The 26,749-nt window shown below is 46.9% G+C and overlaps 1 protein-coding gene across 5 annotated transcripts; it reads left to right on the top strand.

Moving 5' to 3' along the window:
• Positions 1-877: 877 nt before the first annotated feature.
• Positions 878-24,923, top strand: LOC149361222 (cytochrome P450 3A12-like). 5 transcript variants are annotated; one of them, XM_089572626.1, is made up of 5 exons: positions 878-1,761; positions 10,718-10,900; positions 16,858-17,047; positions 19,111-19,322; positions 21,975-24,923. In XM_089572626.1, the coding sequence occupies exons 2-5, from the start codon at positions 10,718-10,720 to the stop codon at positions 22,938-22,940; spliced, it is 1,551 nt and encodes a 516-aa protein (XP_089428752.1). In that variant the 5' UTR covers positions 878-1,761; the 3' UTR covers positions 22,941-24,923. The 5 variants fall into 5 exon arrangements, with proteins under 5 accessions (XP_089428752.1, XP_089428753.1, XP_089428754.1 ...); XM_089572627.1 differs by having other exon boundaries at positions 10,715-10,900; XM_089572628.1 differs by having other exon boundaries at positions 10,703-10,900.
• The last annotated feature ends 1,826 nt before the right edge of the window (positions 24,924-26,749 follow it).

The raw sequence follows: 26,749 nt of genomic DNA, 5'->3' as shown, positions 1-26,749 counted from the left end.
GGTGTTGCGTTCGTTTTAGCGCTGTATTGTTTTGAACCTCAGTACCGCTTGTACGGTTCATCGTAGCTCTGTTGGCCCGTGATCAGCAGTGCGCTGTCGGTTAACCGCGTTGTGTTACTCGTCGGGCGACACCATGGCTCGTGGATCCCTTTAAAGAGGAAGGCTCCCAATTATTTGTACCGCTTTTTTTTTTACTGAATCTTATCTGTTCGTACGGCCAATTGAAGGAGATGTGGCCGGTATGCCTAGAGGCGCTTGTTTTTCGCGTTTTATTTTCCGCGTTCCGGCGTACAGCTTTAGCAACGACCACCCATAATAAACGCTAGCCACTGCCCACATCCAAATGTGCAAATCCGTCAGCAAGCTAATCACCAAGCGCTTTATAATTGAAGGTCAAAAAACAAGCGCGTAAATCTCTAGGACAAACTGTATCGTATCTCGTACGCCGCTATAACAAATCAAACACGCGCAAAATCAACGTCGATAGACAGACATACAAACAGAATCGATTTGAAGGTTCGGAGATGTGTTGTAGCGAAGCTCTGAAGGATTCGCAATTGATGGCAATCCAGAGGAACCCTGACTACGGCCCGGTTTATGCTTTGGCAGTAACGGCCCCATGTCTACTGCGTATTTCGCATTCTTCATTTTCATCAATCAATTATCACAACTGCCAAGCAATGCCCTTTCTCACTGAGTTCTAGAAAGCCCATTCTTATGCTAGACCTCCACGTGAACCTATGCCTGTGTATACTAGCATGCCATATATCTCGGTACTTCCGACGTATATTTAAAAACCGAGAATATTTTTATTTCCGTGCTATTTCGTGGGGTGTTTTCAATTTTCCAAAATTTTCTGAATCAGCACTAGCAAATTTTTTTAGGTTCTATTTCAGAATCCAGATACGCCCCAGAAAAAAAGATAATCATCCGAATGGAATAACACTCAGTTTGACTGTGATACTGCGCAGCTGAAAATGAAATATTGTGCCCCGCCGCGGTGGCTCAGTGGGTACATCGCTCGGCTGCTGTCGAAAGACGCGGGTTCGATCCCGGCCGCGGCGGCTGAATTTCGATGAAGGTGAAATTCTAGAGGCCCCTGTGCTGTGCGATGTCAGTGCACGTTAAAGAAACCCAGGTGGTCAAAATTTCCGGAGCCCTTCACTACTGCGTCTCTCATAGCCTTAGTTGCTCTGGGACGTTAAACCCCAATAAACCAAACCAAACCAATTAAATATTGCGAACAGAATACATCAACGTTTCTATTTTTTATAGTTGAAGAAATATTCACGTACTAATAGCCTGAACGGCCAACTCAGAGTTAAACTACTTCAAGACATTCTTTTTGGAGTTGTTTTTCCTTTTCCTTTAACGCATGCTATGCGGAAATAGTGTTGTTTATGCATCGCCTCTTATTGTGAAACAAGCAGACGAGCCAGAGTGGAAGGATCCCCCCTAGCGGCAAGTAGTGCAGGAGAGAAAAACTAAATTTACTACGACGCACTTCTTTCTCTCTCAGCTGCACGCATTGAACCTGCTATTGGCCGGTCAGTCGGGATCGCAACTGCCGATGCGCAGCGTTGTCGGCATTCCATCCGCCGATGAATGCCGACATCCTTCCTTCAGGTACGGAAAACTTGTCTGCTCCGGATATAAACAAGTTCCAGCGAACGAACCCCCCATCACAGCCTTCGCTAGGCGCGCAACCAAGGAAAGTGACCAAGGACGTTCGAACGCCAAGGACTCTGCCACCGCCGAGAGGTAATATTTACTTCCTACTTGAGAACACCGGTACTCTCGCCCCCTAAGAATAGAACCAGCGTGACTAGATCTAGTAACGGTAGATAGAACGGACGCACGTTAAAGATGAAATTATTCCCGAGAACCTCGTAGATTATTTTCGGGGCGTGTTTTCTGACATGGATGAATTGGAACACTGTAATAATGATAGGTCTTACGTACACGATAATATGATTTCCAGATAGAGCGTTTTGGGTATGCTTTTAAAAGTCGCTGTTACGAAGTCTGCAGAGCCGATTAAGCTAGCAAATGCTTTTTGCGAAGGTGTTCGGCAGAGATACGTGTATTCTTAACTGACTTTTATTTTCCAGTTATGATTACCATTAGAGCAAATAGCATCCGACTGGCGTGAGACAAGAGTTGTCCCTATTCATAAAAACAGTGGTCGTCTCACAGTATCAATTATTGTCCTATTTCTATTGCAAGGGCTTTCAGTAAATTATTAGAGCATGTTGTCGCAGGTTGTATTCGTCAGTTTTTCACAGATGATGATTTCCTCTCTTCTTAGCGCATGTGTTTAGAAAGGGACTGTCTACTTTACCTCAGCTTGCGTCAGTTGTTCATGAAATCTCTGAGGTGCTTGACTCGTCCGAACAGATCAATCGTGTACAACATTTGGGGACAAAATTTTTAAATCGCCGAAAACGGTAACGTACTGGTATAAAAATATTGAAGGTAATAGTCTATTCTTCCGATATATAGCAATATCTTTCTTTTATAGTGATTCCATCGCTCGCATGGAGCAGTTACGACTGAAGTAGAAAACCAATAGGGAACGCTTTTGAAAATAATAAAAACCTTAATAACAGAAAAACTCAAGCCTGCCTATCGGAGATCTGCTTATCTGTTGATAGTTACTGTGAAATCCTGGAATATATGAAAAAATTGCGTTCATAAGTTCTTTCCCGTTCAAAAATGCTTTTGCCCAGAAGTGTTGAGTATGATGCTCGTTTTTATTTTAGTAAAGCGTTCGATAAGGTTCGCCATGAAAAATCACTTGATAAGCTGGAGCGAATTGGTGTTCCTATTTATATTATATGATGGATTCAGGGCTATCTCCGTCATAGATACCAGTCCGTAAAAATGAGGAAATGTTCTTCGAATGTCCATCAGGTAACATCAGGTGCACTGCAAGGCAGTGTATCAGGACCACGGTTAATTTTGCTCTATATTAATAACATAGAGTACAAAATATCCAACGATGTCCATGTTGTATTTATTTGAGGACGACTGTGTCATTTTTAGGAAACTAGTTTCCTGAAACGATCACGAATGTTTACAGCAATCAGTTATTGCTCTCCGCGATTGGTGTAAACTTTGGAGCGTGGACATCAAGGTACACAAAACGTTTTGCTGCGAGTCACGAGGAAAAAAAGAACTTAGTGTATTTTCTTATGTACATAACGACACAAATTATCTGAGGTTCAAAAATAGAAGTATTTGGATGTCACATTAAATAAAAAACGCTCTTGATCAAACTATATTTCCCCGACGTGTTTAACAGGGTTGCGCAAGTTGTGGTTGCTGAAAAGAAACCCTAAAATATTATAGAGCGCTGCAATCTGCTGTATTGCAGAAATGCATAAGCATTTGCGTTTTAATGTCAGCAACATTTTTTTGCGAGTCATGGTTGTCTAACACTAGCGCACTTCCCCAACGAGCTTTGCCGTCGTGCACACCACAATGCATTCACTTTGTGCCGTTCTAACACGCTTGAAGCAACGACCCTTCGTAGCGCAGTATGCGTTGCGTGCCCGCCTGGCACACAGATGACCTGAATTCGAACAGCAATGCCGGCCAATTTCTCCTTAAGAACTGTAATTTTCGTGCTGCCTCTCTCTCATGACAAGCTCTGCCGAAACGCTCTGCTGACAGGTCCTGTGCACGCCACTCATGAGGCAAGAAACGCTTTTGCAATTAAACGCACCTACAAACACCAACACTTCAACAGACTACGTGTTTATCGGATCAAAATTGGAATGTGCGACACTTGCACGGGACGCTCATTGTATAAAGGTTATTACGAAACTAGAGGGTGTCCAAAATAAGGCCCTCAGATTTATGTTTGGAAAATATAAGAGAGAGCTCCCCGTCTTTACCGATGCTTACGAATAAAATCAGCACATTAGAGCACAGGTGTAAGCTCAGTCGTCTCCTGGTTTTGCGTAGTATTCTGATTGGAAAAATCAGACTTCAGCTGCCTCATTACGCAAAGCCTCCAAGGACACGCAACACAAGACACAGATATAACATTTCCTTACGCCAATATTTTCTAAAGCAAAATTCCAAAGTAATATTTTTTTTCGCGTATTATAAATGAATGGGATTCCATCCCTGGAGAGGTGTTACAATCAGTGAACATTTTAGAAGGGAGAAAATTTTTTTATCCCGTAAACCAGCTCAAACCTATACAGTGTTTGCAGTCCACTTTCTTGTATACATCTGAAATTATTCCTTCTTGCCACTTTCTGGAATAGCAATTTTCCCACCTGTTTGTAATTTAATCTGTGAGGTTCTTTTTTTTTCTTCTGTTGGTTATTGTCCTAGTTCCAGAATTTACTTGTTTGAGTAACACTGCTAGAGCCCTCATCGTATTCTTAAGTTTTTTTTTTTTGCATTGTCATGTCCTGTAGAGTATCGCCCCTCCTGCTAAGACCAGTTTCTGGCCTGCAGTGCAAATGGATAAATAATAAATAAACATCCTGCAGCTGGCATCTACTGACGCCACGCGCGTGTGTAGAAAAACCTCCTCCTCTGTGCTACTCCAAGCGTGGGGGCGGCCCTAAGCCGAAATCGGCATTTTTCAGTTCTTTTTTCAAGCTGCATTGTGGGGAAATAACGGTACTGTCCATTACAGTTCGAAGCTGTATCTGGCGCATACTTCTATCTGTATCGAGCGCCCAGTACTTCATTCCGCCGAGTGCCTTCTTGCTTTTGTTTCTCGCGGAGAGGCCTTTTTTTTTTCTGGTCACACTACCGGTGCACGCACTCGTCGTCGACGCCGAAATTGCGGCCGGCTACCCGCTTTCCGTGTAGTTCGACGAATGCGACAACTCGAAGCTTGAAAGCTGCATCGTACGCGGTTAAGCGTCTGTTTAGCATCGGAAAGTGTCACCTGTGGCAGACTGCGAATCGGACGGCTCAAGATGCAGCACAAATTAAAATTAGAATCTAGTGTCAGGTGTACTGTGCGAAGTCAGTGCACGTTAAAGAACTCCAGGTAGTCGAAATTTCCGGAGCCCTCCACTACGGCGTCCCTCATAGCTTGAGTCGGTTTTGGGACGTTAAACCCCCATAAACCTTCTCCGCTATCTAAGAACGTGAAAAGAGGATAACCATTTCCGCATATACGCTATGCGTGTCAACCCATTAACGCTATCTTAAGACTGCTTGTGTCATTGCGTCACCCCCCACAAGTGTTTTCCCACTTATTTAATTTCCTCACATTTTAATGTTTAATTTTATATACTACTGCTTTGTCATATATTTTCTGAATTATTTGGATTACTTGACGTTAATTTCACGTCAAACTTGTTATTTTTGTTATGTTTTTTACGTTCACATGCCTTTCTATGACCGCTTCACACAACTGTCCCCCCCCCCCCCCCATCCCTCTTATGTAATGTCCCAGACGGGACCTTTATGGGTGCAATAAATGATGATGATGATGAGATCTTAAGACTAAAACAGATCTTAGTGCCCCCTCCAGTTTTCTTTTCTGACTGAAACTTTTATTATAACAAGAACCGTCTTTGCCGAGCAGCTGCGACTGCGGCGGGAGCGGCCTCACGGCGGCTCTGTGGTCGCCAGCGCCGGCCCCTGCTCCCCGGCTTAGCGGTGTAATCCGGCTGACCTTGCTTCGACCTTGCTCTCGTTCCTTGGATGATAAGGAGTGAACTCGCAGCACGTGCGCTAAACACTTTCACGCCTTCGGGGGGCTCTCGTACTGAGGTAAGGTGCAGGCTGACGTCAGCCAGTTTACAATCACAGCCAGGGAGCAGGGGCCAGCGCCGGTTACCACAGTGCGGCCGCCGAGCTGCGAGCCCGCTTAGGCCGCAGCCGCGACTGCTCGCTACTTGTACCAGATACGACACACTGTACGCCAAGTGATCGCCAAGTAATAGCGTATTAGGAATGCATTCAGGCATTTAGTTAACACCTTCCTTCCTTCAATTCAAAGCTTTCCTTCAATTCTAACAGCACGCAAGAAAAGAAACGAGAAGATGAAGGCACAGAGCATAGTTGCCTTCCTGTTTGTGTTGTCTGTCGCGCTTGGCTGAAATACCGGAACTGTGCGAACACATCCGGTCTGTCCTTGTACTTTTGTGCTGCCTTCTTTGCGGAGATTTCGCACATATATGGAAATGGTAGTAGCGGAGAAATTTTGTCGCGATTACAGCGACTCCCTCAATTTAATGCAGTTGCCACTGGAGTCTCATTAATAACACTTTAGCAATAAAAAAAGCAATGTTCATGACCTTTAGTTTTCGCATTCACGCTTCTAACTGAAACAATACACGCCTTCATCGGGTATACAGGCCGTTAAGTATTCCCACGTTAATCTGAATAAAGAAAAAAATAACCCTCTAACGAACAGCAGCCGAATACCTGTGTTTTTGGTCGCGACACGCTACGCCGACGATAACACCAGTTTGCAGGGGGTAAGTCCCATAAGTGCACATAACGCTTCAGGACAGTAAATTAAGGCGTTTACGTGCTCTGAGCCGGACGGACAATGGTGAACGCCGTACAGCATTGAAGGAGCGCACCAGTGTTTCAACCGAATAAAAATGCGTCGAGTGTTGCCTGGTGGATCCAGAGCTGGGGCGCATGCAGCGGTCGGTGAAATAAGAAGACGGAGCCGCTCAAGGAAGTGCAAAATAGTTGTGCTATTGCTAATCTCCCTGAATACAGTCTTCCAAAATGATAGGGCAGGTTTTCCGTAATTTCGCTGTCCACATGTGTGGAGGATTAATGCAGCTAGATGTCATTTTGAAGGAAAGTTATTGAATGCCAGTCCTCACGCCACCGGGAAGCCAAGTAACGTGCGGTCGCCGAAATGACATTAACGGCGCCGGGATCTGCTAGTTTGGTCGCACAGCTCACGAGCAGGAGGTAGTGTATACTAAGCCGACCGGCGGGCACATCAGTCGAGTGGAGCGACCGGAAGAGGTGACGTATTTGAGGGCTGGTATCTGCGTGCGTGCGTTTACGAAGCTCGTACCGCGTCTAGCGTGCAGCAAGATTGGACAGCCCTACTGGAACGTTCCATATGAGCCGCTCGTACGGATTTATGGGAATAATAAATCCACAAGACATGAAAAAATATATCGGTATTCATATGTCGTCAGTACGGTGTCCATAGGCATTGCATATAATTTCTATACGACTTTCATACAATGTACGAGGCGCTATATAGAGTCCGCATTTTTCCATACGTGCTTCCATATAGTCTATATCGGCTCCATATGCTCCATACTAACTTCATGAAGTTTTTATGGAGACGTATGGAATTACAGAAATCGTCATATGGGAACTATCAGTAGGGGTCGTAAATATTTTAATCGGTGCTCAATGTGCACACGAGAGATTTCATTTCCTGCATATTTCGCCGCGAACGAACAACCGTGTCGATAACTCTGGAGAACGTTTACTAAAGCTGTCGGCGTTAAAACGATGCATGTACGCTTCATGTGGAGTTCTGGTGCAATTCGTACGCAAACGACTGTCCTCCTCGGATGCCGTTGACTGGAGGAATGCACAATCAAACACATATCCAAGTCTTCGCAACTGACACATGATCAGACCCACACAATACCCAAGTCTTCCCTCACCCAATCTGTTTTCTTTATCTCTTAACATTACAGCAGTCGTTTTGCTTTCCGTACCTCGCTGCGCAGAGGGTTTACCGCTAGATGTTTCCTCGGACTTAGAACCCTGGTCCACAATGAAGCCGTCCCGCAGACGTTGCCTCGTTGGTCCATGGCTGGCCGAGTGGTGTTGTCCCGGGAGTCAAGCGGGCGCGCATCTCTGAAGTTTAAACGGCGGCTTGGGCTGACCGACAGCGGTCAACGCCCTTCATATATGCGTCAGCTCTGCGTCTGTTAGTTCTTCTCGTCAAGGAGGGCGCGCACATGCACACATTGTCAGCTGTGCAATCTTCTTCTTCTTCTCGCGCCGGGCGCGCGTCCCCGTTGGTCAGGCGCTGAGACGGGCTTCGAGTTGCTTCCAGACCTTTCTGGTCTGGCGCCGCCTCCGACGTGCGAGTGAAAGAATGAGAGGGCATCACTTAACACACTCAAGGCTACAACCTCTTCGCCAACATCGAGTAGAAACGACTCCGACTTTCCAGAAGGTTCGACGTCATGGGCTCACGCAATTCCTTGGCGCCGTGTTGGCGAGCGATGATGGAAAGGGCAGCAGCACACACAAGGCTAGGCGCTCTCCGGTGTTTCCTTCTCCCCTTTTCCTAACGACGCTCGCTGGCGAGTGTCCGCGCTTCGCTGTTTTTGTTTCTTTTCAAAAATTCACCGAATTTTATGACACCCGGGATCTTTAACGTGCACTGACGTCGCACAGTACACGAGCATCTATAGCATGTCGCCTCTGTCGAAGAGCGAACGACGCGTTTGGGATCCAACCTGCGTCTTTCGCGTCAGCAGCCGAGCGCTATACCACTCAGCTACCGCGACGCCTTAATAACTTATAAATCCTGAGTCAAATACAAGGAGAGTGTTATTTTCAGTTGTCTTGCAGTTCTGAAACAATATATTGGAAACAGACAAAGGCGACATGCAGAAAAATGGTTTGTTATAATATTTAACAGGTATTCATATACGCCGTCATTACACTACACCGTACCCAAATTATCAAACATGTTGCGTGCTCCCGGTTTCAATCTAGTTTTTGCACCAAACACCAAAATCAACCTTTTCTGTCGAGAAAACTTGCGATGAATTTAAAACAGTTTTATTGTATGCGCTTCCTCTTTGCATCTTCGTTTATTATTTCAAGTTTCAGGAGTTCTGGCCCAGTCAGATGTATTCTCTTTTCTGCATTGCATGAATTTTTTTCCTATGTACCGAATTAATTCTACAAACATTTTCCTCGTGTGATGTATTGTGTTTTGCTGTAAATATGTAAAATAATTTTCTCCGTATTGCTGCCGTAAGAATTATGGAACAAGGCCAGGATCCCGTAAAGCCTTTATTGACTGCTCTCAGGCATGACTATTTCTTTTCTTTACAGAGGGAAATTAACTGGACTTGAACCAAAGTACTATGTCGTCGGAAACAAAAATGGCGGTCGATTTGGGCAGTTAAGAAAATTTCTGCTTGGGCTAGTTGATTCATCATGAAATTAATATGAATATGACGCGACCAACGGAGACAAAAAGAAACACAAACGACGCTGGTCCTGTCATTTGTTTGTCTCTTCTTTCCCTGTTGGACGCGCCGTCTTCATATTGCTCCCATAGTTAAGCCAAATGGGCCTTATGTGCGCTAGCATTTCGGTTTTCACTTGGGTTTGATTTCGGTTCGAGCGTCGGTTTTCAAGGTTCCCTACATCCATAGACAGATTGGAATCCTCGTACCACTCCTGGCGCAGCGGTTCAGCGATGTGCCACTGCCTTGCGGTGGCAGGTAGTGCCTCCTGTTAGGCTTGTAAAGGCCCAGGTTCTGCTCCCCGAGCAACCTTTCGCGGCCAGTCATTAATGAACTTCCACTTGTCATGGTGGGCAGTTCGCTCACAATCCAGTGGGTAGGTTGTCAAGGTGCCACAAGGTCGCCTAACCAAGTTGACCCACCTAAGGTTACCTACAACCCGATCGGCACACAAAGAGACTGGACAAACTAACACACAACGGCTTTTCGGCTGAGTGGAGGTCTTAGATCAAGCGCCCTAACAAACTCTACATCTATGATAACTGTGAACCTCGTAAGCGTTGCTTACATACTCAGGCTAATCGTCAATGTGACAGAGAATCTAGATCACCTTTCCGGCAATCTTACCTTCGGCAGCTTTGGCGCGCTGTTTACGCCCGCGGCGCTAGGTGCGCACTTAATTGTTGAATCATAATGAGGTTCTGCTAGCCGACGTAAGTAGACCTAAAGTGGCAGGACAGCGATTTCAGGAATGGTTCTACGAGGGCAGCACAAAAGTTTATACCCGCATTTCACTGTTGACCAGCGTAATACGATCCCCCGCTTGTCGCACTAAATTTTGTTGAAGTAGTTAGCAGAAAAGACGCATTGCGTCGGTGTTAAGACCAGAGCAAAGTTCGCCTTTGGTTAGCGACAACGGTTCCCGGTGTAGAAGAGAATTAATAGTGAGCAACTATCTCTGTTTCATCAGAATTTCGAGAACCCGTAGAGCAATGTTTCACTCTTGGTCACTAGAGCTAGTCACGGTATCTACAGCGAGGGCGCCTCAGTGAACAAATGGACGCGGTTTTAAATGCCTAGAAATGACATATTTTATGCTAAATATGCGTTCGATTTCCAGCTACAAGTTGTGGTTATTTGTTTATTTTTTATATTACTCCGAAAGCAAGGGCTGCACAAAATACTGAATGGCAAGCTGTGGTGTATAATAAGGTTTCAGAGAACATTTACTGGCAAGGACACATTTCCGTGCTATATCTCGCTATCCGCAAAGTAGCGTTAATGCTGAGTGCTACGGTAATAATTGTACACTTAAAACATACGCCATTTTTAAAAAATTCAAGTTGGCTTCAGAAATTGGCATTTTATTTTTGTGCACCGCCTTCAAAAGACCCTTACAACTTTCCTAAATGGCGCATTCCTCGTCAAACGTTCCCTCGGCTTTCAGTGAGTTGCAAACATTCCCCGCCCCCTCCGCACATGAGCTGCGAATATACGGAGTCATATAGTATATGAAGTGTACTGTCCAGCAGATGGGGCGTGAAGCGTGGAACGTCGTGGGAGCTGTGCTGCTTGTGGCGGTAGCCATCGTCGTAGCCTGGGTCCTGGAAAGGCGCCGGCAGTACGGCCTCTTCAAGCGGTACGGTATACCCGGACCTGAACCAAGCAGCCTCGTCTTTGGACATTGGAGGGAGCTCCGAAAGGACACGATTGGGGTGAGCAAATTCCCACCATCGAACAGGACTCGGCCCCTTGCAGTTCAGAGCTCGTTCCCTCGGCCAACGTAATCCCGCCCTAAGCCTCTGCTTCCCTGCCCTGGACCAGAGGCTTTTGGCGAATTATGTCTTGTCCACCTTTTTGCAGCCGGCCGAAGACTACAGTATTGAACCTTTGTGATGCCGGCAGCAGACGGTTTGGACACGTATTGCAAAAAATCTTGCTAATTTTATTAATTACTTCATTTATAACCTTACAGCTCTGAAATTGAGACATTACGAGTATATGAGGGGATGGAATTGAATGGCAAAAAATATAATAAAAATTTATGAAAGGCTTTTAATGACGCGCATGAATGTTGGTGTGTCAATGACGGAGGAAACTTCAGTGGGCAAGTAATTCCAGTACCCGGCTGTGCACAGGAAAATGACTGTTGAATGGGGATACTTTGGCCTTTTGGGAGTGACTGCAATAGGGTAGCTGGTGCGGGTGATGCGGTCTGCAGCTTTATTAACGCGAACGCATTGCTAGGCTATGTCGGCGCGGTTCGTGTCACCAAAAGATGTCCGCCGCAGTGATGAGGTTCTCAGAAGAGGTAGCGTCAAACCGAGTGGCTGTAATCGAAAGAGGGCAATTTGAGGTTGATGTAGGAAAATAATTGTCGATAGAATGATTAGGTAATTAATTAGAGCCAAAAATGTCCAAAAATGGCAGCTTGCGACGACGCCACTAAGTCACGTGACCTAGGTGGCCCGCCTAGGGCGTCTTTATGGGGATTTTTCGCTTACGATTAGTGACATGGACACCCGCGTTTATGCGACACGGGCTCCTTAATTCTGTCGCGCTAAAAGAGCGTAAGTACAACCGAGCTGCTTGAAGCCGGCAGGACCTAGGGCGAAATTACATCCTGTACGACCAAGAGGTCCGTTGTAAGAATTTATTAGGTGGTTTACGCAAGCATGTCCAATTTCATACACACCGATGCATTTCAATCATATGGACATTGCAATGTAGCAGTTATTGATAGTATGTGCGCAACTCTGCGGGCTTATGGGTCCTAGTTCCCTGCTCATTTGGCAGAGCTAGGTAAAACTTGTCCACCTGTAAGAAACAGCTCGAAGGGATTGAAGGGATCTTGCCGCGAATCTTTGTAGTTTTTCTTCAAGCGGAGGTAATTAACGCAGAATCGAAGTGCGCCGTCTTTCTTTCTCACTAGGGCAACCGGTGCCGCCCAGGGGCTCTTTGAAGGCTGGATGACGTCGTCGCGAAGCATTTCTTCTTCCACTTGGTCCCGGATGGCTTGTCAGCCTCGGGGCGACACTCGGTAGGGGCTTTGACCAGTTGTCACGTAGTGGGGACTGCAGTCTGGAGGCAGGAAGACATCGGAAAGGGCTTTTAAACAAAACTCTTTGTTTGGTCTGACTTTCGACCGTAAAGGACTGAATGAATCGGCGGCGGCGCAGCAACAAGTGTGCTCGGCGGTCGTCGAACCGAATGCCCGCCGTTCTCGGCCGTGCTCATTTTAAAGCTGATGGCGAACAAATCGTGCAAAGTTCCTGTAACATTCTTGAGCAGTGTAGAATCGGCTCCGCCTGGATGCGATCAATTGAGATAAATCTGTTCGCGTCTTGCATTCCAAACAAAGCGATAAAGCGGCATGCCGCCAGCTTTTAAGAATGAACAAACACTACAAAGATTCGCGGAAATATTGTGGTTGCTTTATTTTTCAGCCCGAGTTCATGTCGGGCTCATGCAGGCAGTAACTTAGCGCCAGCTCTCATTTGCAACTGAAGTGCCATTTAAACTCCAGCATGTGTGACGGCATGTCGCGTTCAAGTCAGCAAGCAAATACTACAGCGATTGTAATATGGCCTGCATTATTGACGTCTGAAAGAAAAGAACAGTTCTTCTTACATCAATCGTATATAACCACTGAGCGAGGAGGCCAGCTGAAACCGACTGGGCTACTATTACTACCGCGCTCGGGTAAAAAGGGGCAAAGTAAGGAGGACAACAGCGTAGACGTGTGGCAGCAGCTGCCATGCGTGCCCAAGTGACGGCGGCGATGAATGCATCAAGCCACTCAAAACGAATCTCTCCCCCTCTATACCAACAGAAGCTATCAAGAAATCAGAGGGGACGCCTAAGCTCCACCTTATGGATGTGACGCGGTAGCGTTCATTCGTTCATTGTTCATTCTCAACGTTACAGTCATATGTCCCTGGGAGTCCTCATACCACTGCTTCCGCGATGGTATGGTTAACGGGTGCGCCACTGCCCTGCGATGGCAGGCGCTGCTGCCCATGGAGATTGGGCGGCCCAAGTTGTTCTTCCCGAACCACCTCTCGCGATCAATCATTAATTTAACTGCCACCTGCCAGGGTGGTCAGTTTGCTGCCAATCCGGTGGGTAGGTTGTGATGATGCTACAGGGTTACGTGACCTAGGTGTTGCACCTAGGTTTCATCTGCGGCGGGTGGCCACCTCGGCCACCCTATGCCACCCTATATTTCGCTCACAACGCCGACGCCATATTTTCTTTGTAAACTGTGTAAGATTTTCTGGGGCAAGAATGACGGAAGTTACTGAGGCTTGGTGTGTGTGTGTGTGTGTGTGTGTGTGCGTGCGTGTGTGCGTGTGTGCGTGTGTGCGTGTGTGCGTGTGTGTGTGTGTGTGTGTCTGTGTGTGTGTGCGTGCGTGCGTGCGTGTGCGTGTGCGTGTGCGTGTGTGTGTGTGTGTGTGTGTGTGTGTGTGTGTGTGTGTGTGTGTGTGTGTGTGTGTGTGTGTAAATCCAGCCAAGCAGGAAAGGTCTAAGTGTGGTAATTTCAAAGTTTTCAATACAATTACCCTCAAAGTTACACCACGAAAATACGCAATCAAGCTATGCATTGAAAGTGCTAACCAAATATTCCAGGTCAGCCATCTGCGGTTTTAGACCAACATTAGAGACGAAGAAGGAAAAAAGAGACAGCACAAAAGCAAGACGGAGGCTAGCAGCTCGTTTTTTATTACTGTTTTACTACTTTCAACCAGCGCGAAAGAAGGAACCAACAGAAAATCCACTAACATAGTAACTGTAACAATAGTAACAAGATCAACGCCGCTGGGCACTCAAGAAAGACCGTTAGCGCTCCCTCACAAGATGGCATGCCTTTGGTCTCCATACATCAATGCTAGGAATTTCCAATCAGCATCTTAGCAATTACAATAATATGATGCGGGGTGTTCTTCTTTCTTGCATATTTTGCTCCCTTCTATTATTTAATGCTTGTGCCTGTCGTGTCTCCCGAGTAGCAGTAAGTTGCTGCTGTCCATCTTTGGATGCGATCCGCGATTGCAGCAACGGATGCCTAACTGCCCTATGAACCACCGCCTGCCTTAGTGGCAGTCCTCCTCTGTTATAGTTCGCATTAACATAAATTAAAAATGTGCAGTTTAATCCATGCTACGCGTGGATTGCCATAAAATGAAAGAATGCAATCCTCCTGTGCCTTCTATTGTTGGCGTGCATACACAGCCAGCATTGTCACTAAGCAAACCTTGCTGCGCCGGTTTCTTTACGTGAGTAGCAAGCAGTCACTTGCCAACAACAATGACGCAGCGTCTGCGCCATGTCTATGCAGAATCTGCCAGTTCTCTCCCGTTCAGCCTTTTCTCCATCCGGGTGGCGTAACACGTTCAATGTCAGATCGTAAGGCATTGCTTATACAGGATGGCAAGTGTTTCTAGCACAATTCCCTCTCCGTCCTTCAACAGAGCTGCTGTTACCTGATCCTCACCACCTGCTTTCCCCTTTTTAACTGCTCCTGAGGCTTTCTTTACTTCCTCTTTCGTTACTGACGGGATGTTCCATTGCTCTGCTCTTCTTTCTCGGTCATTAACCTCCTGATTACGGTGACTAGTGCACGGATTTGTGTAGAACTATCCGGCTACTTTAAATGCCGTATCTGTATTGCTCATGCCATTTCCCTTTTTGTCTTATGATTTTTGCCTACGCGCGTGCTTCGCTATTTTCAATCCTTATTCGTGACAGAGTGTTTCGCGTTTCATATTTTTCAGAGACGCTTCCCAGCCGACAATGTGCTCATCCTTGCAGGTCAACTTATTGAATGCACTGCCTACTCTTACTGTTTATATTGGTGGTCGTTCACAATTATGGAGGTTGATGCATGACGCGTATTTGGCTGAGTTAGTGTTTTCAGTGTAACGGACATAGTTGTAAAAAGATCTTATTTATATTATCTTTCCTCCGCCCATGTACCGTTCTGTATACTTTTGAGTGACTGGACAAGCGTACTTTCAATAATACGTAAAATGCCTCTGTCTCGGTGTAGAAGCACTTTCTTTTCTAAGCAACAAACAGTCATTGTCGGTTTTCAGATGGTTAGAAAAAGAAAGAATGTTTTTGTGTCTTCTGTTAAGCGCCCCATCTGTGATGCGCCAAAAGCAATAGAGCACTGATTCATGACTTAAAGACGCAGTACTGATGTGTGGTGGTCTACAGTGGACATTGGAAAAGCGGATTAATTGGACTGCTCATTGTGTGGAATACCTAGTTGCTCTGCAGTATGTTGATGAGCGCCTGGACATCTTTACGCGACAACGTACACGGCTCGTTCAGTCCAAAAGCCTTCGGTGTAGACAGCACCCCGTGTCGGAAATAATCGGGGGCTGCGCAAAAAAAAAAAAAAATCGCGTCATCCAAACCGTTTGACGCACAATGTTCTCGATGGTGTCATATAAGCCAGCGCTTCGTGCAGCATAAACTTACTAGCTATGTTGGGGCCTAGTTCGCGGCAGGGATTTGAATCGGCGACATATAACCGAGGGCTGCGTAAATAAAATTGTATCATGGTAATTTGTAGTTCTCTTGAGTAGTGATTCGTTTTTGGGATAGGCGATGATGAGTTAATAAAATTATTGTAATTAATTGATTAATTAAAGAAATAAAAAAATGAAAAAATGAAAAAGGGGGTTCAAAGGTGTCAAAATATTCACAATCAAAATCCAATGCTTGATGATGCAAATTAAGAAAATTTACAGTGCGTAATTGGTCAATCAATTAATTAAAACAATTGAAAAAAAATAAAAACTGCGTTCAAAGGTGCAAAACTACTAAGAATGGAAATCTTAACCCCCTGCGCTATCGCGTTAGACCCTTAAGGTGGATCTTAAGTGTCCTCTCCCATTTTTTTTTCCTTATTGTCCTGCACAACCATTGAAAAATTCGCAACACGGACCGGCATTGTGATTCTGTTATACACGAAAAACTCTATTACAACCAAATTGTTGTCCGTCTCGGGGAACTGCGCGCCCCGATTGACCTCAAACCGAATTGACACTCCTTCTTGGTGGAGATCACAGCGTTGCCTGCGATCTAGTGCTTTCTCAACACTACTTTTCTTGCTTTGAACTAGATTTCATGCTGCTTTATCAAGACGCTTTAAATAGTTTATGTACAGAGAACATATTTCACCCTAATAAAGACCACGCTTAAGAAAAAAATACTAGCCAAATGGTTCAAACCACCGATTTTGCGCTTTAAAGGCATGGGTTCGAATCTCACTGAACTCTATATATTTTAGCGGTTATTTTATGTTAAGAAAGTTTGTAATGGTGTGCACGGACGGACGAACTCAAATATGCGGACAATAGAGGTGAAAATGTAGCCTTTAAATGCATTCCCGCATTAAAACAGCGCGTCCAGTATTCGACCCCGTGACCTTGTGCTCAGCAGCAGCACGACCTCGTCATGGGGCTGCTGCTGCGGTTCCCCTCTCCCTTGCCTCTGACAAAGGAAGGGAGCTGACACCCGGTGGGAGGCCTTTTCATGAAGTTGTCGAATAGTCGGAGCAAGTGTAGAATTCAAAAGCTCGTTCCATCTAATCGAATGACGAATTATTGAGGTTAATCGAGTGTTTGAACGGTGCGTAATTGGTTCGCGGTTTTTGCTGCAGGTAATGGAAAAGTGGACCCGGACGTATGGCAAGCTCGTCGGCTTCTACTGTGGCGATGCGCCATGCGCTCTCCTCACCGACCTGGATGCCATCAAGCAGTGCTTCGTCAGGGAGGCACACAGTTTCCGAGACCGGGTGCCTCTCCATTTGAACGTGGAGCCGCTCAGAAGCAGTTTGCTCGGACTGAAAGGTGCACGCGTGTCTGTACACCTGTTTGGCTCGTCATTGAGATTCGCATTACACTGAGCACAAGCGCAACCGCGTTCTGACACCTGAAGCGCAAAACTCCTTGAACACGACAGCTTAGCTATTGCTAGCGAGTAAATTAGCTGCTGCAGCGCGAAAACACAGATGTGATGACAGCAAGCTACGAAAAGAAGTTAGAAAAAATGCGCGCTATATAAATGTCACTGAACCATTTCAATCTAAGGAGAAGCAGTGAGACGTGCTGCCCGTGCATGAATTTGCTTCGACAGTGCTTTATTTACTTGCATGCCTTTGAAAAATACAATGGAAACAAAAGTAGGAGAAAGAAAACAACCAAACAACTAGTGGAAGCAATCCTAGCCATCCAATAGGCCCAAAAAATACACTGTGAAACGGCAAGAAGCACTACTTAATGTGAAATGTAAAGCACAAAATCCAAAGAAACAGAATTATAGGGCCCCACTCAGAGGAATAACTAGCTGAGAGGGAACATTGAAAGAAGCAAAAATTCATGTATTAAACACAAGCTATAATTACTTTCTGATCCAAAATCGGAATAGGCGAATGTTACTGAGAACGGCGAGAGAAGCACAGAAGTGACCGCAGTCGCAGCACGGTTCGAGATCAGGTTCTTCTACCGTATTCTGGCCGGCAACATAATTTCTGTATTGTGGTGTAGACGAAATAACGTAAACGAAGCACGGTGCATCTAGTGCGATATGTGGCGCTAAACTTGGCACAGGTGTCGTAGACAGTGTTCTAGACATTTTGCTGGTTTGAAGGTACGTCGCGTTTCCTGTTTTCCATCGTGTGCAAGGTGTGATCCGCGTGTAAGGTCTGATCTCCAAGAAGCTTTGTCAGCCTCCTACCTTCCCGTTCTGAACACACTCTGCAATTCAGAATTCTCTCTCGTGTCGGTGGCTAGTTCTCTATAATATATCTGCGATAATTTGGTTCATTTTGACCACTTTCGCCTATGCGGCGGCGATGAAAGCGAAACGATGTAAATGCTTCGATTCTCTTTGTGAACGGATGAACTGAGCGTGGGATTAGAGACTAATGCATACTGCCGGCGTAGGACTCGTCGAGGCTTAGTCATGAGATCATTGAAGGCATTTTTTCAGCCACCGATGTTCACTTTTAGGCTTTTGCTACTTTCACGCGCTGCCCAGGAACAAAAATTCATGTTTCCAAACGGGTCATCAACCACCTATTTTCCGTCAGAATAAACGCTTCTTTTGAGTAAATGACGAAGGCGCAGTGTTACGAAACGGAAGTGAGCCCAAATGTTTGCAGTGCTTTCCAGTTCTACGACAGAATGTAGAATAATATTATGCAGACGTTCGCTAGTTTCACATGCTCGAAGAAAAAAACAGCTGAATATAATACGTACTTGTATATCACAATTTTTTATACATTGCTTATATAGTTATCTTCCCAGAACGGTTCCAATGGGTGATAAGGCCTTGTTAGTCATCCTTCCTTAGTTCTGGCTCGCATTTTGGGGCTGTTAATAAATTAGTCACGGCAGTTAATGAATAGCAGTTTAACGAAAACCAGAAATCTGGAATTATTTCTAAGGATGTACGCGTTTGCAGCAAAGTAATCCTACATCATTAATTATTCTACTAAAATACGCATGAAACCTCATGACAGAACCTGATTACAGATAACACTGAAACGAAAATCAACCAAATCGAATGAAAATAAACTAGTAATAGGTATCATTCTGAATTCACCTCATGCAAAGAAAAGCTGCCGTCACACAGCTGGGTACCTAATTTTTGCAAATGTCCTAAACACTCAGTAATAAATTTTTCTTTGCTCGCCTGTAGCGAATAAATCGTGCCAGTACAACGAAATAAGCCCATCACTAAGCTGATTCGACGGAAATCCGTCCGGCGAGGGAAATTCAGAAAAACATGTTCTATGTTTTTCTTTTCCTCTGTGACCTCAGCGAGTACTGTTTTCTTCAATACGCTAAAGCTGATTCAGCTCATTGTTGGCACGGCAGCACTGTAGCTCGTTGCTCATTGTTGCTCGCAGGTGACGAATGGAAGGCGGTGCGGACCATTCTGAACCCTACATTTTCAAGCGCTAAAATTAAAATGATATCGCGCATCATAGAGGATTGCACCGACACAACAGTGGACATACTCGACAAAAAGCTCGGCGGGACCCCGGGCTCCGTAGACATCTCAGCCATGGCGCAAGGACTGACGATGGACTGCATCGCCAAGGCCGTGCTCGCTTGGGAGGTAAGGGTATACGCGTTCTCTGAACTGGACTGCCTATTTTATTGACTTCGGAGACGATTGCTGTATGATGAAAACAAAATAAAAGAGGCAACAGTGAACGAAAAAATGAAGGCCCCTCGCAAGACCACATGCTGCAAGATAGAAAACCTTTGTGCAGTCGAGAGTTCAGATGCTAGCTAACGGCTCTAAGGCTACAATGCCGTCATCTAGGCACCCTGTGTGCGACATAGTAGTGTACGCTAATGATTCGTTTCTTATTGACACTTAAATAAAGTATCATCAAAGGGAAATTAATTACGGGATGATCAGATATCTGATGAGACAATTCTGGCAAAGCAGTTGCATTTGCCTTCAAATAATTGCTTTGATACTTTTGATCTACTGAATGCTTTAAAAACTGTAAGCCGAGGCTTCACATACGCGACAGCATTTTTCAGTGGGGTGAAGGTGAGCAGAGGTAGGTGGAGTGCAGCTGGCTTTCCCGCTTGTTTTAGAACGCGATTTGGCCGCGGCTTTCAAGTTTTCATAGCGAGAGCCGTTATACGGAGTAGAACTTTTTACCGGGTTAGTTGGTGCATCGTTTTGAAAAAAAATGTCGTGCGCTAAAAAGACCAATACAGGAAAAAAACACACAACAGCACAGCAACGCTTCAGTTCTACTGTGTGTTTATTCTTGTATTCGTGTTTTTAGCGCACGACATTTTTTCTTCAAAAGCATTATACTATTGTCCGTGGAATGTGGCTGGTGCCATCCGGTGCAGCCACTTAGGGTCCCGAAAGGTGCCTCCATCTGGTGCGATTCCCTAGGAGCGCTAGGCGTGCTGTTCAAACACCCGCCACTGTGCTCCCAAGCGCCACCACTCAGCCAACCACTTTCTTCTGGCTATTCCTGGGAGAATAGTTGGGTGGTAAGAGGTGGACTGCGCTTCTGCAGGGTGAAGGTGGGCAGGCAGGGGTGGGGTGGAACAGGGGCAGGAGAATAGCAGAGGCTGGGTGACCGCACCTAACTAGCGGGGTGCTATGGTGGAGTGGTAGTGCTTTTGGAGGGCTAAGGCGAAAGCTCCTCGTTTGTACCGGTGGCTTCACCTCAGCGGACACTGACACACAGTGATACGAGATGCAATGCCGCCACATTTATTGCTCCTGACGCGGTGAGCCGTGGACGCAGGCGGTGAGCCATGCACCAAGCTTGTAAAGAACATGGCCGCTGTTCCAGCCCGGCGCCTGAAATGCTCTCTTCCGCTCGCGCTCTTGTAGCTTCCTCTTCATCGCGTGCCCAGAATCGGTGCCACTACAACAGCCTCACCCAGCGCGAATGCGGATTCGTGCGAAAGGTTCAGGTGATATGAACAGAAGAATGCTAAAAGATAGCGTGAACTAGTCTCTAAATGCCGGTCAAGTTCAGGTCACACATTCTGCCAGGGCCATCGCGCAGGCGAAGCAAATTCAGGGGGCAGCCTGGCTACTTCGCAGATTTGGAGGGTTGCCACGAAATATGGGTGCAGACAGAGTAGCCAAGCACGTACTGCAGCCCAGGGAACGACGGTTGGTTCGTTTACTGTCTGGTATTGCGGATCCGTACTGGGTGTGCGACGGGCTCGATGTAGTCCCGTAGGCGGAGGAGGCTGTAAGCCAGCGGTGAGAAGTAGGGCTTCCATTTCGGATGAGCTGCGGCGAATGCGACGCACGGTGGTGTGTCTGGATGCCTCTCGGAAAAGGGCGGCTGCCGTGGTTGTCTCGGCTGTCACGGTGGCATAGGTACGGTTAACGGCGTAATTTCTATATCGAGCGGCGGATTGTCAGCAAACTGCGCACCGTGGCAGGTGGCCGATCAATTAACGATAGGTCGCTAGAGGGTGCTCCGCAAGAGCAACCTGGGTCGCACAAGCGACACAGGTGGCAGCGCCCGCTATTCCATGCACAGACGGAGAAGCTGCGCAAGGCCGCTGCCGCTGACACTCCGTCAAAGATCAAAGGTTGAGGCTTCACACATACCTCGAATTTTTCGGCTTTGCTAGTAAAGAAGTGCTTCCACACTAATACAACCTGGGCAACCTTCCAGATGCCCTTGTTCATCCAAATGCCGTCCAACCAACGTCAGCCGCGTCTCTTTTAGGTATTCGATAATGCTCCTTCGGCCGTATTGGAGTCCATTAATATGTTTCTACTGAATAAGTCATCCGGTATTTAGTCTAAGCATCTATCTTAGACTCTGGGGTTGCGTCGGCGCCTCGTTTGCTGCTGCCGCTAACCTGCAGACAGAAACATTCTGACAGCGAGTGGTATACTGCCACCATGCATGGATCCGCCTAATTCCAGGCGCATCTGTGTCACGTTGCTAGCAATCGCACACAGCGCAGAGATCACCGCCGATGCGCTAGCGCAATTCTCATTGTGTCCCGCAGCTACCTGGACCGCTTTTTGCTTCCGAGAATGTGCAGTAAAAATATTTGATGTTTGGATCGCCGACTCTCACATTAGCACGCGTGCACGTGAGACGCTGCATATAATGGCTTGGTGCCAACTCTTTGCCTTGCTAACCGATCAAAATTAGGCTGAATTGAGAAAGCTACACGTTGCCGATGACGACCCGCGCGGATCATCTGCATCGTTTGATGTGCCTGCGTCATGAGTCTGCTCTTTTCCACGCAGTGCGAGTTCCAGCAGAACCCGGAAGACCCCTTTCTCAAGAGCCTTCGCAACACCCTGATCGCTCGAGATGTCCCCATAGTGAACGCAACCGTGACCTTTCCTTTCGCGAGAAAAATCGCCGGGTGGCTGCTGCCGTACGTGTCCTACGGCAGGTCCTTCGCACTCGTCGTCGACAGAGTGCGCCATGTGATCCGAGTACGAAAGGCTCGTGAAGGGCGCCAACAAACAGAGGAAGGCCACACCGTGGACATGCTACAGCTGATGCTTGACGCCCAGCGCAAGAGCAGGCAGATACACGCCAGCCATCGTTTCGCTATGACCGACGACCACGTGGTCTCCAACTGCTTTGTTTCGTTAGGCGGTGGCTTCGAGACGACGTCACTCACCCTGGCACTGCTCTTGGATGAGCTTGCTAGAAACCCGCGCGAGCAAGAGCAGCTGCTCGAAGAGCTCTCTACTGCGTTCCCCGGTGGAGATAATTCCTGCGAGATCAGCCACGATCAGCTCCAGGGGCTGAAGAGGCTGGACATGGTAATCTCTGAAGGCATGAGAAAGTACCCCCCACTCGTTCTCTTCACAGCGAGGATGTGCTACCACGACGTCGAAGTGGCGGGGAAAGTCCTGCCGGCTGGTACACGCCTGATTGTGCCTACATGGAACATTCACCGCGATCCCGAACTGTGGCCGGATCCTGAGGTGTTCGACCCGGAGAGATTTTGTGACGCCCGCAAAACCGAAAGGCACTCGGCCGCTTACATTCCCTTCGGTCTCGGACCCCGCGAGTGCATCGGCAAAAAGTTCGCTTTGCTGGAACTGAAGATGGCGCTTGCGAAACTAGTGCTCCGGTACAAATTCAGCCTGCACAAGGACAGCGAGCCCAATATCAAACTCGAAGTACCTTTCATAACCATAAATCCGGTGAAGAATATTGTGCTTCAGGTTCAGCGCAGGTCCAGTTGTACATGACCGGAACGTCTTCTTAACCATTGCTTAAGAGTTGTGGTCATCGAAAGGAAGCCTAATGTATATTTTTTGCTTTTAAATCCAACTACGGTGTAGTGGAATGGTAAGTTGACCACTGTGTCCGAGACTCATACATAATTCCTTGTCTTCGTCTTTATAATGTTACGCAAGTAATTCAAGCAATAATACACATGAGGTGCCTGAAGAAGCATCAGTTATTCAATAATAAAACTGACAGTCTCAAACGCTGTCATGCGAAGAAAAGCGTCAGGAAAATGCGTGTTTAGGCTGTTGCTTTTCCATTTGATGTTTTAGTAGTTGATTCTTTTCCATTTGATCTTGTCTCTTTCTACGCTTCCAATAGCCTGAAAGTTTCAGCAGTTAATTTTACATGACTCTCCTCGCTTTATGGCTCGTTAGTCATTTTTGATGCTTTTGCATTGGTTGCATTATACTGATTTCACCTTACTTGGCACGGCGCTTTGGGTCAGCGGATGTCGAGTGCTCACTGGCACGATCCGCAGACGCGCGCTGATTTTTTTCCGCAGTTTTCCGTCTCTTCGCACTCGCTGCTTTCTTGGGAGTTTCGCTGTGACCGCTTATTCGCCTAATTCTCATCTGTCCGCTAATCCGCGGTAGCATAGTACGTGAGCGCCTTTTACAGCACTTCATACGCCTAATCTGCCCTCTTAACCTCAATAAGCCATACGACATCTCATTAACACCCGCTAGTTCCTCGAGCAGCACTGCTAGACTAGCTTAACCAGATAAAGATTTAGCTTTAAACGTTTCCAGCTTCAGTTACCAATGACGGCCTGGCCAGAGCCAGGTTCATAGCACCCTCCGCAGCATCACAGGTCTGACCACAGCCTAGGTCAGTTGCTCCGCAGCCGTAAGGGACTGAGGGTTAATTGGTGCAATCATTTAGGTTTTTCGAAGCACTAAACCAGGGTGGCCAAATAATGTTCTGGTGAAGGAGTGCTTTGTCGGGTTTGGTCGCTGAGATAAGGCAACCTAGGCGTGGTTATGCAAATCCATGCACACGCAATTTTTTTTCTATCCTGCGGAGAATTGCGCGGCACCGGGATTCGAACCCCGGTCCTCTTTTGTATGCGAGGCACATGTTCTGCACCTACACCTTCGCTGCACAAAGAAAAACGGTTTGAATAAAATTGACAAATATAAGAAAGAGACGAACATAAAAAGATATTTTACTGCAGCTTTCTCTATTTAGTGCGGTTTTCAGGCCTGTCGTGGCGCAGAGGTTATCTCGAACCCGGACTCTGTTGGCAGCGTGTCATAGTCTTCGGGCTGAGGAAAAACTGAAACTTAGAAGTTTGGGAAAGCGAAAACAAGCGGGTTTAATGGCACTTTTACGAAACTTCTTTGCATACTGAACACAGGAGAGCAAGGAAACAAGAATTAAAAGTTCATAGCGTCGAGCGACTGGATGAGGCCTTTTGACAGGGCCCAGAGCGCCCTTACGCACTCAGCACCGTCTTTAAATCTGCTAAGGTTCCGCCCCTCCATCAGGCGACGGCCAGTCCAACACGAGGCCCATTTCCCCAAGATGGGCACCAATCAAATTTGCACGGCACTGTAGCAGGCAGAGTCACTATTTGCAGAGTAAACCGCGGAAACGGGAGAGGAGTAATTGCAAGTCCACTGCTAATCCCTTTAGTGCCGCAAAAGTGGTGCAAGCGGCTGCGTATCCCTGAAAACACATGTGGTCCTTGCGACGCCGCGGGTCTCAACTGCGGCGAGCTCCGTATGGGGTGGTGCCGGCTCCTGAAGGAAACGGGTAATAACTTCGGCTCCGTCCCTTTATTGCTCCGAACGGACGCCCTTTCTTCTATCTGTCGTCGGTCGCTGTCCCCAGGCGTCCTCCTCCAGGAAGGTCATCCCTACCTCACCATGATCATTCAAGGAGAAGCCGAGTTGTCAGATGTGGTTATTTGACTAAAATTGCTGCGTTGTCTCAGACAATGTATGGCGTGATCATTTGTACGCGTGCTCAGCAAACGCACTTCATGCGACATCTCAGTTTTTGAAGCCACGCTGGTGGTCCTCGAGCGCGCGTGTGACCTTGCCCCTCTCGCCGATATAAACCTGGCTGCAGCCGCCGAAATAAATCCGTTAGGTGACACCAGGGAAGTTGATATCTGGAAAGCGATCCTTGACGCTGGCAAGCATATTCCCTAGCTAGCAGGTTGGTGCGTTGATTGTAAAACATTTTATTCGCCGGGAAGAGCTTGGCAAGAGGTCGCCAAGCTCTTCCCGGCGAATAAAATGTTTTACATGCCAACTGCGCAAGCCACTTTTCGAAAACACGCGGGAAAAAGCCTCGTTTATCCTGGGAACATATGGAATACTTGTACTGGCGGGAAAATTCTTCGGACCAAGTGCATTTAGTTCCAATACTTTCTTTTGAATTATTGCAACAAAATTGTCCGGGTAACCATTTCCGGAAAGTTCCAGCCGCAACATCTTGAGCTCGAATTGCAGGCTGTTTTTTTCTGTGAAGTTCCGCGCGGCAGGCGTTAATTAACAGTGACGAAGTGACCGATTTCTTGCGAGCCAAAGGATGATTGAGTTAAAATCATGGTAGCGGCTTGTGTGTGCAAGCTTTTGGTATACGGTGAAGGACAGATGGCTCCTTTTCGGTGCACGAGAAATGTCGAAAAAAGGTTTGCAGTCGTCTTCCTCGATTTGCATAGGAAACTGCAAACTGGGGCACAACGAGTCCAATTCTTGTAGGAACCTAGAGGTATCTGCTTTCTTTAAGTCATCCACGTAGCGGCAGTTTAGCTAGCGTCTTGGTGTGAAAGCGGCGAACACTATAGCTCCCAGAAACTCCACGACCAGGTTGGCGGTTGTAGCAGACATAGATAGACGCGCCGATGGCGGTGCCGTCTGACTGGTGGTGAATGATGGTACGGTAGAAAAAAATACGTGTTGCTAATGCAAAAGTGCAGCAACGTGTGCAGGTCACGAGCGTCAAAAGGCGTGCGTTCGGCGAAAGCAGGGTCCCTTTGCAAAACGTCTTCGCATGTGCTGCCCGTCAGACCGACGGGCACACTGGTGAACAGAGACGACGTGGAACGACACCGTAACGTCCCCTCCGACCAGCTTCGACTCGTGAAATTTTCAAAACAAAACCTCAGGAATTTGATAAGTGCTTTCTAGAATTGCAAGCTAAGGAACGCAGTATTCTTCCTTTTTTTCTTTATGTTGAGTTGCCAACAGGACAGGTTTATTCCAGCCAGGCGAATACCGGCATGGGCACGAGACACGTTCCTGCCGCAGCGAGCCTCACGCGAGCGCGCAGCCAAGCTAGCCGGCCTAGCCAGTACTGCATGTGGCTACTGCCTACATCATCTCCCCTGACAAAAAAGCAAACTCTTGGGAGGAATGACGCAAGTCCACACGTGGTGTGCTGATGGGAGGCGTCAGCACACAGGTTGTTTGTGAACCTTCTGGAGAAACTGAAGTCCAAGGAAGTGTTAGTGCCTTGTCGTCTTCATGTATGTCGCCATATAGAGGTTCGTAGTATACGATGTTGGAAATGGAATGCATATTGCAACCGCGCAAAACGACGCAGGACGAAGAGAGGAGAGCACAGGACAATACGCGGAACTTCAACTAAAGTTTACTACTGGAAAACCACATTTATACAGGAACCGTAATCACACCTGATAAACAGCCGAAACCATCAAATAACACAGGCATAAGGGCGCGCGTGGCACAAGTTCGCATCTAGATAGTTTAACTCTTTCTTAGATAAAGATACTGAAGTAGAGCTGATGCTCCGT

Source organism: Amblyomma mixtum, chromosome 2 (genome assembly GCF_055824585.1).
Source record: "Amblyomma mixtum isolate Tamu chromosome 2, ASM5582458v1, whole genome shotgun sequence".
Taxonomy (NCBI): domain Eukaryota; kingdom Metazoa; phylum Arthropoda; class Arachnida; order Ixodida; family Ixodidae; genus Amblyomma; species Amblyomma mixtum.
Note: the sequence above shows the minus strand (reverse complement) of the source record. Positions and strands in the feature narration are given on the sequence as shown.